This window comes from Bombina bombina, chromosome 1, assembly GCF_027579735.1.
Source record: "Bombina bombina isolate aBomBom1 chromosome 1, aBomBom1.pri, whole genome shotgun sequence".
NCBI classification, from domain to species: Eukaryota; Metazoa; Chordata; class Amphibia; order Anura; family Bombinatoridae; genus Bombina; species Bombina bombina.
In genome coordinates, this window is record NC_069499.1 from 539,353,245 (window position 1) to 539,372,441 (window position 19,197).

The window sequence follows — 19,197 nt, forward strand, 5'->3', positions numbered from 1 at the left end:
TTTCATGTCCCTTTAGGTTTTGAAGTTAAACCTCAATAGGTCTCTAAAATGAAGTCCTTTTGTGCAGTCTTTAGAAAATGGAAAGGAGAAAGCCCATTGTATAACACTTTATAAAGGACTGTAGTCGGCTCATAAACCAGTTGAAAACGCAGGTAGTAAGCATTTTAGAAAGTTCAGTGACCTCCAACTCCATAAAGTGTACTTGTACTAAACATTTTCTAAATGTGGGAAATATTAGCATATGATATAAATTCAAAATATTTTAAGTTTTATCTCACAAAATTAAAACACTCAATCATTGATATAAGTTTCCAATTTACTTCTATTAAAAAATTTGCATTCTCGTGTTATTCTTTGTTGAAGAGATATCTAGATAGGCAGCGTGCACATGTCTGGATCACAGGAACTAGTGCTGCCATCTAGTGATCTTGCTAATGTATATTGTTACAAAACTGCTGCCATATAGTGCTGCAGACACATGCACACTCATGAGCTTATGTCCCTGCTTTTCAACAAAGGATAACAAGAAAACAAAGAAAATTTGATCAAATAAGTAAATTGGAAGGTTATTTAAAATTGAATCATGAAAGAAAAAACATAATTTATGTAAGAACTTACCTGATAAATTCATTTCTTTCATATAGGCAAGAGTCCATGAGCTAGTGACGTATGGGATATACATTCCTAGCAGGAGGGGCAAAGTTTCCCAAACCTCAAAATGCCTATAAATACACCCCTCACCACACCCACAAATCAGTTTAATGAATAGCCAAGTAGTGGGGTGATAGAAAAAGGAGTAAAAAAGCATACAAAAAATAGGAACTGGAAATATAATTGTGCTTTTATACAAAAAATCCTAACCACCAGAAAAAGGGTGGGTCTCATGGACTCTTGCCAATATGAAAGAAATTAATTTATCAGGTAAGTTCTTAAATAAATTGCGTTTTCTTGCATGTAATTGGCAAGAGTCCATGAGCTAGTGACGTATGGGATAGAAATACCCAAGATGTGGAAGTCCACAGAAGAGTCACTAGAAAGGGAGGGATAAAATAAAAACAGCCATTTTCCGCTGAACAAATTAAATCCACAAAAAATAAGTTTTTCTCATAAATTGAAAGAAACATTAGCAGAAGAATCAAACTGAAACAGCTGCCCGAAGAACTTTTCTACCAAAGACTGCTTCAGAAGAAGCAAATACATCAAGATGGTAAAATTAAGTAAATGGTATGCAAAGAAGACCAAGGTGCTGCTTTGCAAATCTGATCAACTGAAGCTTCATTCTTAAAGGACCAGTCAACACAGTAGATTTGCATAATCAACAAATGCAAGATAACAAGACAATGCAATAGCACTTAGTCTGAACTTCAAATGAGTAGTAGATTTTATTTCTGACAATTTTAAAAGTTATGTATTTTTCCACTCCCCCTGTACCATGTGACAGCCATCAGCCAATCACAAATGCATACACGTACCATGTGACAGCCATCAGCCATTCACAAATGCATACACACTTATTCTTGCACATGCTCAGTAGGAGCTGGTGACTCAAAAAGTTTAAATATAAAAAGACTGTGCACATTTAGTTAATGGAAGTAAATTGGAAAGTTGTTTAAAATGGCATGCTCTATCTGAATAATGAAAGTTTAATTTTGATTGAGTGTCCCTTTAAAAGCCCTAAAAGTGGAGACTGATCTAGCAGAATGAGCTGTGATCCTCTGAGGTGGAGACTGTCCCGCCTCCAAATAAGCTTTATGAATCAAAAGCTTTAACCAAGATGCCAAAGAAAAGGCAGAAGCTTTCTGACCTTTCCTAGAACCAGAGAAGACAGCAAATAGACTAGAAGTCTTCCTGAAATCTTTAGTAGCTTTAACATAATATTTCAAAGCTCTTACAACATCCAAAGAATGCAAAGATCTTTCAAGAGCATTCTTGGGATTAGGACACAAGGAAGGAAAAACAATTTCCCTACTAATGTTGTTAGAATTCACAACCTTAGGAAGAAATTTAAACGAACTCTGCCTTATCCTGATGGAAAATCAGAAAAGGAGACTCACAAGAGAGAGCAGACAATTTGGAAACTCTTCTAGCTGAAGAGATAGCCAAAAGGAACAACATTTTCCAAGAAAGTAGTTTAATATCCAAAGAATGCATAAGCTCAAAAGGAGAAGTCTGTAAAGCCTTCAAAACCAAATTAAGACTCCAAGGAGGAGAGATTGATTTAATAACAGGCTTGATACGAACCAAAGCCTGAACAAAACAGTGAATATCAGAAAGCTTAGCAATCTTTCTATGAAATAAAACAGAAAGAGCAGATATTTGTTCCTTCAAAGTACTTGCAGACAAACCTTTATCCAAACCATCCTGAAGAAACTGTAAAATTCTAGGAATTCTAAAAGAATGCCAGGAGAATTTATGAGAAGAACACCATAAAATAGCTGAAGAGATAGCCAAAAGGAACAACATTTTCCAAGAAAGTAGTTTAATATCCAAAGAATGCATAAGCTCAAAAGGAGAAGTCTGTAAAGCCTTCAAAACCAAATTAACACTCCAAGGAGGAGAGATTGATTTAATAACAGGCTTGATACGAACCAAAGCCTGAACAAAACAGTGAATATCAGAAAGCTTAGCAATCTTTCTATGAAATAAAACAGAAAGAGCAGATATTTGTTCCTTCAAAGTACTTGCAGACAAACCTTTATCCAAACCATCCTGAAGAAACTGTAAAATTCTAGGAATTCTAAAAGAATGCCAGGAGAATTTATGAGAAGAACACCATAAAATATAGGTCTTCCAAACTCTATAATAAATCTTTCTTGAAACAGACCTACGAGCCTGTAGCATAGTATTTAAGGGACACTGTACCCGATTTTTTTTCTTTCGTGATTCAGATAGAGCATGCAATTTTAAGCTTTCTAATTTACTCCTATTATCAATTTTTCTTTATTCTTTTGCTATCTTTATTTGAAAAAAGAAGGTATCTAAGCTTTTTTTGGTTCATGACTAAGCACTAAGCGTTCAATTTCCATACCTTCAAATTTAACGATTTGAGATCCTGATGGAAAAATGGCCTTGAGACAGAAGGTCTGGTCTTAGAGGAAGTGGCCAAGGCTGGCAACTGGACATCCGAACAAGATCTGCATACCAAAACCTGTGAGGCCACGCTATCAGAAACACATACGATTGTTCTTTAATGATCTTGGAGATCACTCTTGGAAGAAGAACTAGAGGCGGAAAGATATAAGCAGGTTGGTAAAACCAAGGAACTGTTAAAGTATCCACCATCTCCACATGAGGATACCTGGACAGGTACCTGGGAAGTTTCTTGTTTAGATGAGAAGCCATCAGATCTACTTCTGGAAGACCCCACATCTGTACAATCTGACAAAATACATCTGGATGGAGAGACCACTCCCCCGGATGTAAGGTCTGACGGCTGAGATAATCTGCTTCCTAACGGTCTACACCCGGGATATGCACTGCAGAAATTAGACAAGAGCTGGATTCTGCCCAAGAAAGTATCCAAGATATTTCTTTCATAACTAGGGGACTGTGAGTCCCATCCTGATGATTGACATATGCCACAGTTGTGATATTGTCGGTCTGAAAACAAATGAATGGTTCTCTCTTTAACAGAGGCCAAACCTGAAGAGCCCTGAAAATAGCACGGGAGTTCAAAAATATTGATTGGTAACCTTGCCTCTTGAGGTTTCCAAACCCCTTGTGATGTCAGAAATCCACAGACAGCTCCCCAACCTGAAAGACATGCATCTGTTGTGATCACAGTCCAGGTAGGACGAACAAAAGAGGCCCCCTGAATTAAACGATGATGGTCTAACCACCAAGTAAGAGAGAGTTGAATGTTGAGATTGAAGTATATCAATTGTGATATCCGAGTATAATCCCTGCACCATTGTTTCAGCATACAAAGCTGTAGAGGTCTCAAGTGAAAACGAGCAAAGGGGATTGCATCCGATGCTGCAGTCATGAGACCTAAAACTTCCATGACCATAGCCACTGAAGGGAATGATTGAGACTGAAGGATTCGACAAGCTGAAACCAATTTCATTAGTCTCTTGTCTGTTAAGGACAGTCATGGACACTGAATCTATCTGGAAACCTTAAAAGGTGACCCTTGTCTGAGGAATCAAGAAACTCGTTGGTAAATTGATCCTCCAACCATGTCTTTGAAGAAACAACACTAGTTGATTCGTGTGAGATTCGGCTAAATGTAAAGACTGAGCTAGAACCAAAATATCGTCCAAATAAGGAAACACTGCAATACCATGTCCTCTGATTACAGATAGAAGGGCACCAAGAACATTCAAAAAGATCCTTGGAGCTGTTACTAGGCCAAATGGAAGAGCAACAAATTGGTAATGCTTGTCTAGAAAAGAGAATCTCAGAAACCGATAGTGGTCTGGATAAATCGTAATGTGAAGATATGCATCCTGTAAGTCTATCGTGGACATATAATGACCATGCTGAACAAAAGGCAAAATAGTCCTTATAGTCACCATCTTGAAAGTTGGGACTCTAACAAAATGATTAAAAAACTTCAGATCCAGAATTGGCCTGAATGAATTTTCTTTTTTGGGACAATGAATAGATTTGAATAAAACCCCAGACCCTGTTCCTGAAACGGAACTGGTATTACCCCTGAAAGCTCTAGATCTGAAACACACTTCAGAAAAGCCTGAGCCTTCACCGGATTTGCTGGAATATGAGAGAGAAAGAATCTTCTCACAGGAGGTCTTACTCTGAATCCTTATCGATACCCTTGAGAGACAATACTCTGAATCCACTGATTTTTAACAGAATCTGCCCAAATGTCTTGGAATAATTTCAATCTGTGTCCCCCACCAGCTGAACTGGATTGAGGGCCGCACCTTCATGCAGACTTGGGGGCTGGCTTTGGTTTCTTAAAAGGCTTGGATTTATTCCATCTTGAAGAAGGTTTCCAATTGGAACCAGAGTCTTTAGAGGAAGGATTAGTTTTCTGTTCCGTGTTCTGTTGAAAAGAATGAAAAGGATTAGAAGCTTTAGATTTAACCTTCGATCTTAGATCTTTTATACTGAGGCAAAAAACTCCCTTCCCCCAGTGATAGTTGAAGTAATTGAATCCAACTGAGAACCAAATAAAGTGTTACCTTGAAAAGAAATAGATAGTAATCTAGACTTAGATACCATGTCAGCATTCCGAGATTTGAGACATAAAGCTCTTCTAGCTAAAATAGCTGAAGACATAGATTTAACATCAATTTGATGATATCAAAAATAGCATCACAGATAAAATGATTAGCATGTTGAAGCAAACTAACAATACTAGACAAATCAGGATCTGTTTCCTGTTGCGCTAAGCTATCCAACCAAAAAGTTGATGCAGCCGCAACATCAGCCTAGCAATGGCAGGCCTGAGAAGATAGCCAGAATATAAATAAGCTTTCCTTAGATAAGATTCAAGTTTCCTATCTAAAGGATCTTAAAAGAAGTACTGTCTTCCATAGGAATAGTAGTATGTTTGGCAAGAGTAGAAATAGCCCCATTAACTTTGGGGACTTTTTCCCAAAACTCTAATCTAGCCGCTGGCAAAGGGTACAACCTTTTAAACCTAGAAGAAGGAATGAAAGAAGTACCAGGCTTAATCCATTCCTTAGCAATCACATCAGAAATAGCATCAGGAACTGGAAAAACCTCAGGAGTAACCATAGGAGGTTTATAAACAGAATTTAAACATTTACTAGTTTTGATATCAAGAGGACTAGACTCCTCAATATCCAAAGAAACCAACACTTCTTTCAACAAGGAAAGGAATATACTCAATCTTGAAAAGATAAGTAGATTTACCAGTGTCAATGTCTGAGGTAGGATCTTCTGAATCAGAGAGATCCTCATCAGAGGAGGATATTTCAGTATGTTGTCGATCATTAGAAATTTCATCAAATTTATGAGAAATTTTAAAAGACCTTTTACGTTTATTAGAAGGTGGAATAGCAGACAAAGCCTTCTGTATCGCATCAACAATATCATTTTTCATATCAACAGGGATATCATGTACATTAGATGTTGAAGGGACAACATAAACTGTACTAGTACTGATGGAAACGTTTTCTGCGTGCAAAAGCTTATCATGACAACTGTTACATACTACAGCTGGAGATATAGAGGACGAATTATCAAATATCTGTCGGACCTGATCCAACAGTGCGGCTCAGGTCCGACAGACATCACTGAATGTGGAGAGCAATACGCTCTCCGTATTCAGCATCGCACCAGCAGCTCACAAGAGTTGCTGGTGCAACGCCGCCCAATGCAGACTCACGGCCTCATGGGCCGCCAGCAGGGAGGTGTCAATCAACCTGTTCATACTCGATCGGGTTGAATTGTGGCGATTCCTATCCGCCTGCTCAGAGCAGGCGGACAGGGTTATGGAGCAGCGGTCTTTAGACCACTGCTTCATAACGGTTGTTTCTGGCGGGTCTGAAGACTCGCCAGAAACAAGGGTCCACAAGCTCCATATGGAGCTTGATAAATGGGCCTCATAATCTCAGCTAACTTACAACAGATACACATAGCTTTGGTAGAACTGTGATCAGGCAGCAGGGTTCCAACAGTTGCTTCCGAGACAGGCTCAGATTGAGATATCTTGCAAAATGTAAAAGAAAAAACAACATTAAAGCAAAATTTACAATTTCCTTACATGGCAGTTTCAGGAATGGGAAAAAATGCAAACAGCATACCCCTGTGAGCAGAAAGAAGGCAAGAGGCATATAAGAATTGGGGTGAAAAATAAACTAATTTTTTTGGCGCCAAGTATGACGCACAAAGCAAAAGGAAGTTGAAAAATGTTTTGGCGCCAACAACATCCGGAAATGACACAACTTGCGTCATAACAGACGCAACCTTGTGCAAAGAAACCTGGCGTCAACTAAGATGCCAGAAATGACGAACTTGCGTCATCAAAGACGTACATTTGCGTCCAAAAAATTATTGCGCCAAGAATGACGCAATAAATAACAGCATTTTGCACCCTCGCAAGCCTAATTTTGCCTGCAAAATAAAAAAAACAAACAGTCGATTTGAAAAAAGGACTATACCCCAGGTAAGACAAATAACTTCCTAAACATGCTTCCCAAACTGAAACCGACAGTCTGCAAAAGGCAATATACATAGACCTGACTCATGGCAAATATAAGTAAAATACATATATTTAAAACTTTATATTAATACATAAAGCGCCAAACCATAGCTGAGAGTGTCTTAAATAAGAAAAACATACTTACCGAAAGACACCCATCCACATACTGTATAGCAGATAGCCAAACCAGTACTGAAAAAGTATCAGCAGAGGTAATGGTATATAAGAGTATATCGTCGATCTGAAAAGGGAGGTAGGAGATGAATCCCTACGACCGATAACAGAGAACCCTTGAAAAGATTAACCGCGAGGAAAACCATAAAATCAATAGGCGATACTCCCTTCACATCCCTCTGACAAACACTGTACTCTGAGAGGAACTGGGCTTCAAAATGCTTAGAAGCACTTATCATAGAAGAAATCATAGAAATCAAGCACAAACTTACTTCACCACCTACATAGGAGGCAAAGTTTGTAAAACTGAATTGTGGGTGTGGTGAGGGGTGTATTTATAGGCATTTTGAGGTTTGGGAAACTTTATCATGGTTATCCACAGGGGCTTTATCAGGTTAATAAGATGATACCCGCAGTAAAAATCTTATGAAAACAAATGCAAAAATACACATGAAATTGTAATAAAGTACTTGCTTGCTGAATACTGTAAACCATATCTAAGAAGTCATACACCATAATTTAGAAAGTCAGCTAAGTCCCCATCTGAATTACCTTTCTTCAGATCAATCCTTAATTTCCTAGCGTTATTTTTGTTCCCAAAGCCAAGTGGAGGAAGAGATGGTGGAGGAAAAGATGGTGGGGAAAAAGTAACACCATGAGGAGACAACTCTGAAGTCAATGGAGGCTGCATTGATGAGATCAAACTGGATACAATGCCATTGGACGGTTCAGTAATCAGAGTATTCTGTCTTCCTGGAGGAGGAGGAGGTTTTATATTGGGAACTTCATCATCATTGTCATCATCCTCCAAATATTTTAGTAAAAAGAGAACAGATTTTTCATACTGCTCCCGATAGTGTGAAGGAACAACTTCCACTAAGACACTACTGTTTTTCATTGCTTGTCGGAAGATTTCTTGTGATCTTATTAACAAAAAAAAAAGAAAGTTTATGATAAAAAAAGAATATAGAATTAAAGGGACACTGAACCCAATTTTTTTCTTTTGTGATTCAGATAGAGCATACCATTTTAAGCAACTTTCTAATTTACTCTTATTTATTTTTCTTCGTTCTTTTGCTATCCTTATTTGAAAAAGAAGGCTTTTAAGTTTTTTTTTTGGTTCAGACCACTGGACAACACTTGCTGATTGGTGAGTAAATTAATCCACCAATCAGCAAGAAAAACCCAAGTTGTTCACCAAAATTGAGCTGGCATCTAAACTTACATTCTTGCTTTTCAAATAAAGATGACAAGAGAATGAAGAAAATTTGATAATAGGATTAAATTAGAAAGTTGCTTAAAATTGCATGTTCTATCTGAATCATGAAAGAAAAAAATTGGGTTCAGTGTCCCTTTAAGATAATTTAACTTACAACATTACTCAAAGATAAACAGTAAATATGTACTATTTAGAAGTGTATGTATACCATGCACATTAAGGACATATTTCCAAAATATTCCAATACAATGGATATATTGCGGTGCCAACTTGTACATAACAAGTGATCATGCTTGAGAAACATTGAATACAGGCTAAAAAAAAACGCAAAAGGGGTGAGCTGTCGCTTCCTTCTTGTCTGAACCACCTTATATCAAATATAAAGAAAAAAGTCTGTGAGCATTGGGGTGGCCAGGAGAGCCCTCCCACACTGACAATAAAATTGAGATTTTTTTTTCTTTGATATTGGTGATTCTGCTTATCATAAACTGTTTAAATGCAACTTTATTAAAATCTGCTGAAAAAAATATACTTACTGTTCCTTTAAGTCTATTCTAGAGATTCTTATAAACTATGCTCTTAAAAGGTACAGATGAATATTGGGTAAAAGAGCCCTACACAAAGATACTGATTCCTGTTATACATAATGCAATAAATCACATAGGCAGAGTTGCTAACTCTGCGTGACTCAGTAACAACACATTAACGGGGCATTGTACAAAAAATAAATGCTAGATATAATGATATAGCCAAAGCAAACATTAGAGACTATGCAGATTTTTTTTTTTTAAATAAAGTAAATGCTAAAAAAAAAAAAAAAAAAAAAAATCAATGATCAAATTCCGATAATTTGCAATGTGGTGAAATGTGCTGAATTTACAATATGTATATGTATAGAGTGTATATATACATGCACACACACACACACATTATGTATATATATATATATATATATATATATATATACACACATATATATATATATATACATACATATATATACACATATATACACATACAGTGGATATAAAAAGTCTACACACCCCTGTTAAAATGTCAGGTTTCTGTGATGTAAAAAATGAGACAAAGATAAATAATTTCAGAAGTTTTTCCACCTTTAATGTGACCTATAAACTGTACAACTCAATTGAAAAACAAACTGAAATGTTTTAGGTAGAGGGAAGAAAAAAAAGATAAAAATAAAATAATATGGTTGCCTAAGTGTGCACTGAGTCTTTTTGGGTACGAGTCTATCAGCATGGCACATTTTGACTTGGCAAGATTTGCCGACTCTTCTTTGCAAAAACACTTCAAATCTGTCAGATTGTGAGGGCATCTCCTGTGCACAGCCCTCTTCAGATCACCCCACAGATTTTCAATCGGATTCAGGTCTGGGCTCTGGCTGGGCCATTCCAAACTTTAACATTCTTCTGGTGAAGCCATTCCTTTGTTGATTTGGATGTATGCTTTGGGTCGTTGTCATGCTGAGAGATGAAGTTCCTCTTCATGTTCAGCTTTCTAGCAGAAGCCTGAAGGTTTTGTGCCAGTATTGACTGGTATTTGGAACTGTTCATAATTCCCTCTAGTTTAACTAAGGCCCCAGTTCCAGCTGAAGAAAAACAGCCCCAAAGCATGATGCTGCTTCAATAAAGATCTGTATAATTTTTTTAGGATGTTAAGATTAAAAGCAATGTATGGTGGCATCAATGTTGATAAAATAGTTGAGAAAAATACAATAAACGAAAGGGCATTGCAAACTGGGCCATTTGATTTGAAAGCTTTGAATGTGTATAAGAAATCTTCATATATATACCTCCCACTAGTAATTCAGGTGTAGAAAACTTTGTGAAATTTGTACAAAAAGATGTCACCAATTTAATGAAAAAAATGAATCTCAACCCATATATGAAACTACATAACTTAACCAGGGAGAAACATGAGGCTATATTGTTATTAACAAATAATAAAGCTATCACTATAAAAAGTGCTGATATGGGCGGAGCCATAGTAGTATTAGACACCCAGTATTATGTTCAGGAGATTTTACAGCAACTTTCAGATGGAGGAGTATACAACATTTTAGATCATAATCCCCTAATAGAGATGCAAAAAGAGTTGAAAGTGATCTTAGATAGGGCGTTTGAGCATAATGTTATTTCTAAACAAGTATATGATTTTTTGTTGAAATTTTTTTCCAATAACACAGATTTTTTATACATTGCCCAAGGGTCATAAAAATGTGTCTTTTCCACAAGGGCGGCCTATTGTAGCCTGTACAGAATCTGTATTTTCTAATGTATCAACTTTTTTGGATAAAATTATTTTTCCTATGGTTAAACAACAAAGATCCTTTATTAAGGATACAAATGAATTTTTAGTAAAACTAGCAGAGGTTGAAATAGAAGAAACATGGTTTATTTTTGCCCTGGATGTGGTGAATCTATACACCTCCATTCCCCATGAAGCTGGTTTGACCACTGTAAAAAGTTTTCTAAATGAGGGTGAAGTATATAACCCATTACAGATGGACTTTATTGATTATTTGCTAAGACTTGTGCTTTACTGCAACTATTTCCTTTTTCAGGATATGTTTTACATGCAAAAACGAGGTACAGCTATGGGCTAAAATGTAGCCCCCTCATATACCAATTTATTTATGAGTGGCTTTGAAAACAGGTTTGTTTATAACAACCAGTCATTCATTAGCTGTTGTAAGCTTTGGCTAAGGTATATAGATGATATTTTTGGCATATGGGGGGGGGCACATTGGAGTCCTTATTACCATTTGTGGAAGATATTAATGCATCTATGGTGGGCATTAGATTTACACTAACATATTCTAAACAGGTCGTCAGTTTTTTGGATACTATGGTATACAAGCAAGGTACTAAATTGAGCACTAATCTCTATACCAAGCCTACTGATAAGAACACCTTGCTTAGATATGAGAGTTTCCATCCAAACACAGTTTTTAAATCTATACCTAGGAGTCAGTTGCTACGTACCAAGAGGATTGTCAGGGATCAAGAAAAATTACCAGACAGGTTAAGATCTATGGGTAATAAATTTGAACAAAGAGGCTACCCCAAAGAGATCATTGTAAATAGCATTGAAGATCTTGATAGGAAGAAGGTGAAGAGTAAGAATGACAACAATAGATTGGTGTTTGCTACAGAGTATAGTGATAGAAGGATATTTTCTGAATAGTGAGAAAACACTGGCACCTGCTATCAAAATACAATCCAGGGAGGGGGGCGGAGCTAACCGCCATACTGACAAGACGCATGTAGCAAGAGCTCTGTGCTTCCCAGTGCTAAAAAGTTTATTTTTCCCACTGCAGACCCACAACAAATATCCATTGTTGTAGGGGAAGTGATACCCCAAACATACTGAGGACTTTGTTCACTGTTGGACCTGACATCGAGGTCGGAATTCAGGGTGAACCACAAAATCCCTCCTGCCTAGTGGCCTAAACCCTGCCTGCACAGGAACCTTTGCATCGCACTAGCTGTGTGCCTCCTCACTCCGGAGGGTCGGGGCTCCGCTCCGGAGGGCACACCGGATCAGCAGCTGACCCCAGGCTCCACACGCACGGACGGACGATATCCCCTTCCACCCAGCTAACGGACTTAAGTGTCGGCTGTCAGGAGGTGACCGAACATCGACGGACCCAGCCCTCTGCGCCCACTGATATCAAAGCACCGTCCGCGATAGAGAAGACATCTCTGGCTTGACGCCACACATGCTGGATCCCTGCCGGGTCGGCTTTTGATCACGAGCGGGCGGCTTACCTTCCAGAGTCCTCTATGTGAGGGCCGCTGCTCCCCCCAGATCATCGATCAGCGTGGAAGAGCTGAATAAGGTGCCAGGTGTTGTTAGGTGGCCTCACTGAAGAGTTTCATTAGGAAGGCCCTGAGAACACAAATTGGCGCGAGGAGCCGCCATCTTACCTCCTTCCTAGCTTTCGCCACACAGAGCTTTGCGCTGCAGCTTTCCAGGGGCAGAATCTGATTACAAGTGAACCACACAAGTTACTGGTAAGAACTTTCACCCTCATTCTATTTACATAATACTGTGGTTCATATGGACCTGGCCCCTACACTTAGGTCTCTTGCATGACGGATCTGTTAACAGAGGGCCCTTATAACATCATGTTTGCACAGGCGACAGGTTACTAGATCCCCCTTCTACTGTCTTCCAAGTACTGAAAAGGGATAACACCACACTATTATTGGAATACAGATCCGGAACTTAGGCCATAAAGCCTGTGAGATACCTACCAAACACGTGATCTATCAGAGGCCTTTCTAATTAGCTACCTAAGCACTTAGAGTGAACTTCTCTGGGACATTTTCACCTCACATACCTTGAAATTGCCAGTGATCCTGAGAGCAGTACCTAAAAGTCCGAGCAATAAGAGGCTCCCCAATTTACCACCTAGGAGAGGGGCTTTTTGTATCCAACTATTCCCCTATTTGTACCCCTCAGGGGCACCACCAATCGCTTTGCCTGAGCTGCCCTCTTTTTATAGACACATACATGCAGCATAGCCTCAGATAGACTGTGGAAAATTATATTCTCATAACAACCTGCATCATTACTGGGTTATATTACTGCTGCTGCGTCAGCCTGTGTGTCTCTGAGCTATCAGCCCAGAGTGGAGTGTTATTTACTTGCTATATCTGTCTAACACTTATTTTTACCTACAGGTCCTACCTACTGTAATATTTCCACTATCTGCAATTTACAGGTTGGTCATTTAAAAGGTTGCATTTATCTATACTTGTGTATTAGACTCAGAGTGAGATACTTTTGTATAAAGGTCTATCTATATATGATTTCAGAGTGTAACTGAACTACCCAATTTTTTCTGATATTACAGTAGCACAAACCCCTGGTTACGCTGTTACTTAGCAGGTACTATAGATTAGAGCCTAACTCCTCTGACAGTCTCTGACACTCTCTCCACTCATTTCCTACTGTACGAAAAGACAGCAGGTCATATCCTCATTTCCTTTTCCCGTCCTGGCCAGGTGAGGGCAAACTCCCTGGAGAGGGTGTCTGTTGAGATTTCCACTTTTCCCACCTGTAAGGAGAACTGATCAAGATTAGATAATACCAAGGGACGAGCAGCAGAATTTCACTTTGGCTAACAGAACACTGCTAAGTATGGCTACCTAAACCAAGATTGACGTCAGGGGGACTTTAGTACCACTCTCCTCACCATTGTTCTACCTAACACATTCTACATTGCAGAACTAAGGTTTCACCACTTGATTGGGCAGAAGGAACAAGCTTGAAACCATGTCCCAAACTTCCAAAAGGAAAACTAAACCGACTCACCCTCCCGGTAAAACAGTTGCAGACCATTTTAAAAACCATCATACTGGAAAATCCCAAATGTACAGGGAATCCACCTCTGCATTGGAGGGCAGTGAATCTGAAGGCAGTATAGACTCCCAATCTCCTATACCTGATACTTTATCTGCAAACATTGTAGATGTTCTGACCAGACGAATGAACCTCCTTCAAGAGACACTGACAAAGGAAATTAAGGGTTCCACAGCTGAGCTTCGTAGAGAAATTGGTGCATTGGGAGAACGCACTGAAACTTTGGAGCGTAAGCAAGAAGATCTAGCTGTAGATCATGCCCATTTACAAGCTTATTCCCAAAACTTAGCAATTCAAATATCTGACCTAGAACTAAAACTAGCCGACATGGAAGACCGCTCCCGACGGAACAATCTGAGATTCCGCGGAATACCTGAAGAGGTTGGCCCCCAAGACCTGGAGTCTTATGTCCTGGAGTTCTGTAATATTTTACTGTCCTCCTCGGAGACGCCCGGTCTCCTACTTGACAGAGTTCACAGAGTAGCTCGACCCAGATCTGTCTCTCAAGAAAAGCCTAGGGATGTCCTAGCTAGGATCAATTTCTTTACCCACAAAGAGAAGATAATGAGAGAACTGGTTAACAAACCCCAACTTCCTGATAAGTTTCAACAAATTGCGGTATTCCCGGACATCTCCAGCTACACTTTACAAAAGAGGCGATCCTTCAGGACCATCACCCAAATTTTGAGAACGGAAAATATCAGATACAGATGGGGATACCCGACAAGGCTTATAGTTTCTAAAAATGGTGAGACTCACACAATTTTTACCCCTAAAGAAGGTTTTGACCTGTTACAAGACTGGGGCCTGGTTTCTACTAAACCCCGGAAGGACACAGGCTCTTTGCTCTCTAGGGATCGATTGGAAAGTACGGGTATGACCCAACCGTCACAAAGATCTAATGTAAAGGACATTCCTTCTACCACTGAAATACGGGCTGGCGCCCCAGATTTTACCCCTAGGCTACAAAAGCCCACCAAAGGATAAAAAAAAAAAAAAAAAAAAAAAGAGCTCTGGTCTGAGGCTAGTAAACATGTATATACTGCTAGATGTATTTATCATGTGTTAGTCAACTATTACTCAAAGGAGATGGGGAAACCTAGGACCTACCATGAGGGATTGGGCATTTGCCCAGCGATACCCGCTCTGTTCCCTCACTAACCACCCTCTTCTTGATAGGACTCGTGGGATCCCCCTTCTTCTTCCAGTTATATAGGTTGTTTGATCCACCTTAGCCATATACAGGTTACAGAACTAAACTGTTCAAAGCATTAATGAAGTTAAAATGTATTTATATATTGTTTAATGTTTTTCCTAGGTGTTAACTATCTATCGCACAAGAGACATGGGGGGACCTGTGACCTCCCATAGGAGAACGGGCGTTTGCCCAGCAGTACCTGCTCTACTCCCCCAGTAACCATTTGTTCCTGTTGGGACCTATGGGGTCTCCCCATCCCTCCTCAGTTGCACAGGTGGCTTGACCTCCTTCAGGCACCTACATGTTGCTAACCTAAACTGTTTAGTGAAATTTTTAGAGTTTATAACATATTTTATATTACTAACCTTACATGTTACTATGCTTGCAGAATTGTGTTGTTTTATTTAGCTTACTGAAAAAAACATTGGTACATTCCTTTTATTCACACTCCCCCAATGACAGTCAATCTCTAAATCCAAGTTAAATACTTGCACTACCTCCTCCCCCCCCCCCCTTTTACGCAAATTCTATTTGTGTTATCCCCTTTTACGGGGACTAGAGAAGTCAGTTTAGTATCTAGACACGCTTCTCTCTTTGGTGATCCAGTGGTTCACCATACCTGATAACATATTCACAACCTCACTCACTAGCATTGATACACTTGGTTCAAATTTATTAGATACTTATTATACTTTCTGAATTGAATAGTTGCGTCTCTTGTTCATTGGTTCAATTTATCCCTTTTCCATCATTTTCTAGGGGAAAATTAAGCTCCTTACAGGAAATAACCCCTAGTGGCCCTTTTTTTTTTATCGCTAATACGATTTACAAGCTTTGTGCCCGACAAGGCCACACTCAGGTGCGCAGATCCAGGCGGGGTGAGTCTACCTCCTAAACCCTTCCCTCTAACTTCCCTTTCCCTATCCAGCACCCCCCCCTCTCCAAACTCAACATGGCGCCAACCCCTAATAACATTTCCTTTGCAACATTAAATGTCAAAGGACTTAACTCACAGGAAAAGAGAAGTATGCTTACCAATACCATGAAGTCTCTGAAAGTACAAGTCATGTTTTTACAAGAGACACATTGGTTAGCATCAACCCAGGCCCCATATAGAACCTCAGAATATCCTGTAGTGTTCCTAGCTTCTCATACTGAGAAATCTAGAGGAGTAGCGATTGCCATACACAAATCCATGCACTTTGAACATATCCATGCCGAGAAAGACAACCAGGGAAGGTTCCTACTACTCAATTGTAAACTAAACGGTGTACTATTCACTCTAGTTAACATATACGCCCCAAACCAACTGCAATCTAAGTTCCTGAAAGATGCACTGTCAAAAATTGAGAAACACAAAGCGGGGACGACTATACTAGGTGGTGACTTTAACATGATATGGGACCCCCTACTAGACAAGAAGGTTCAGAGTGGGAAAACAATAGACACATACTCTATAACTACTGCCACCAAATTCCGACAATGCATTATTCAACATAATCTGTATGACATTTGGAGGGCATTGCACCACAATGACAGAGACTATACATATTTTTCTAGACCCCACAATTCCTACTCAAGGCTCGACCACTTCTTCACTGACTCATGGACACTTAATAGAGTCCTCACATCACATATCAGAGTCTGTCCATGGTCAGATCATGATATTCTGATGTTCACTCTCTCTACTGATTTAACCACAGAGTCTAGACCTAGCTGGAAATTCCCAAAACAAATGCTCCAAGATAAAACATTCAGAACCTCCTTACGAGCCTCTATTGTAGAGTTCCTGAGAATAAACGAAACCCCGGATATGTCCTCCCAAACAATTTGGGCTACTTTGAAAGCGTATATAAGAGGGATATGCATCCGAAGGCAGGCAATGCTACGACGTCAAGCAGGTCTGCCCTTGGGCCTTCTTATGGCCGAGCTTCGTGCTGTAGAACAGGAGAATAAAACCTCTCCAACTACATGCTTAGCCGATAAAATTAAGGAATTGCGAACGCAATTGGCGGATAGAGACCTGCAGAGAGTTAAAGACTCTTATGCTAGATTCAAGAAGCTGATGTATTGCCAAGGTAATAAGGCCTCAACCCTCCTTGCCCATAAATTAAGGAGCAGGACAGCGGCAGCTAGGATCTTATCCCTCCAGAGAGGTAATATGTCGGTCTACTCGCCTAAAGAAATTGGAGAGACGTTCGCGGATTATTACTCCGATCTGTACCATCTTAAACCCTCGATGGCTACCAATGAGTCCTCCTCAAGTGAAGTAGTACACTTCTTACAGACGCTGGGTTTGCCAACCCTCCCAGATGTAGATGGCGATGCACTCAAAACCCCATTTTCCCTAAATGAGCTTAGTTTAGCCATTAAACATACTCAGAATAACAAGGCTCCAGGTCCAGATGGGTACCCGACAGCCTTCTATAAAATGTTTAAACCGGAATTACATAGGATCCTCCTTAGGGTCTTTTCTGAAGCCCGAGAGTCAGGCTCATTTCATAAAGAATTTTTGCAAGCAGTAATTTTGCCCATCCCTAAACCAAATAAAGATCCCTCACAATGTACGAGTTACAGACCAATCTCCTTGATTAATGGTGATGTAAAACTATATGCAAAGCTATGGGCTAACCGCCTTAACAGCCTACTCCCGAAGGTGATACATACGGACCAGGTCGGTTTCACGTTTGGTAGAGAGGGCCCGGACAACTCCCGAAAAATGCTGAACATACTTACAGAAGCCTCCCGTCTGAGATTCCCCATGCTGGCCCTGTCGCTGGACGCAGAAAAAGCGTTCGACAGGGTCAGATGGGAATATCTATGGCACACGCTTGCTCAATTTGGCATACCAGTAGACGTGATTAGGGCGATCCGGGCCCTGTACTCCTGCCCCACTGCAGTGGTTAAGGGTCTAGGGTTTGCCTCTCCGGAAATATGTATCACCAATGGCACCAGACAAGGATGCCCCCTGTCACCTTTAATTTTTTCCATGGCTATTGAACCCCTAGCCCAGGCTATTAGGCAATCACATATAATAAGAGGGGTTCAGCTTGGGGGGGCGACTGCGAAGATCGCACTGTACGCAGACGATGTTACACTTTTTTTAACAAACCCAATAGGCTCCCTTCCAGCGCTATTTGATATTATCACTGAATTCGGAGCTCACAGTTACTACAAGGTAAATGTCACCAAAACGGAGGCTCTACTAATATATATCCCAGCATTTGAACTGGATATCCTACAAACATCGTACTCCTTCCAATGGTCGCGAACCACCCTCCGACACCTAGGGGTACAGCTTGGCCCTGACCCGAAATTAGTTATTTCCGTTAACTACACTAATCTTATTAGAGAGGTTACTGAGCTTACCTCGTCATGGAGTCTTAAAGAAATCTCATGGCTGGGCCGCATCGCCTCCTTCAAAATGACGATCTTGCCAAAAATTCTGTACTACTTTCGATGTATCCCTCTCAATGTACCCAACGCCCTAATAGATAAACTCCAATCTCTTGGGCAACGCTATATCTGGAATAAATCCAGGCCCCGGGTAGCTGCGAAAATACTCCAAAAAAGATATGAACACGGAGGGGTCGCAATGCCTAGCATACGCGGATACTATGAGGCAGCCAGGCTATCTCACATCACAGCGTGGGCAGACAAAGGGGAACAACAGGGTTGGAAATGCATAGAAGCATTAACCCTCCCTCTGGGCCTGAAGTTGGCAGACTTACCCTGGATCCCTAGTCATTGCTTTGACAGCCTGGGACTACAAAATGTTATTATCAGAGATAATCTGAAAATTTGGTACAACCTTAGGAATCTAAGTGACCCACACCCGTCCCCCATTCATTCCATACCAGCCTTACTGGCGGCTCTCCCTGATACGCACATACAACAATGGAGTGAATGGGACCTGAAAGTGGTCTCGCGCATATACCTCTCGGGCACCCTGATCACGCCTCATAATATAAGTACAATTCTCCCAGAGCCCCCCCCGTGGGCCTCTTTTGAATACTCGAGGCTTTACGCTTTTATGACATCTTGGGGATTCACCAAAACCCTAAACAGGCCCCTGACTAA

The 19,197-nt window shown here is 40.1% G+C and overlaps 1 protein-coding gene and 1 long non-coding RNA gene across 5 annotated transcripts in view; one reads left to right on the forward strand and one right to left on the reverse strand.

Annotated features, from left to right (window-relative positions):
• Nucleotides 1-8,046, forward strand: part of LOC128645583 (uncharacterized) — a 90,585-nt gene extending 82,539 nt beyond the window's left edge. For both annotated transcript variants that reach the window (XR_008400131.1, XR_008400130.1), the window contains exon 4: nucleotides 7,912-8,046. This is a non-coding gene — a long non-coding RNA (uncharacterized LOC128645583). The remainder of the gene's footprint in view (nucleotides 1-7,911) is intronic.
• The window catches only part of PARD3B (par-3 family cell polarity regulator beta), a 1,914,565-nt gene that overhangs the window by 1,190,259 nt on the left and 705,109 nt on the right, over nucleotides 1-19,197 (reverse strand). For all 3 annotated transcript variants that reach the window (XM_053698659.1, XM_053698658.1, XM_053698660.1), the window contains exon 8: nucleotides 7,862-8,232. In XM_053698659.1, coding sequence (XP_053554634.1) covers nucleotides 7,862-8,232 — 371 coding nt within the window. The remainder of the gene's footprint in view (nucleotides 1-7,861; nucleotides 8,233-19,197) is intronic.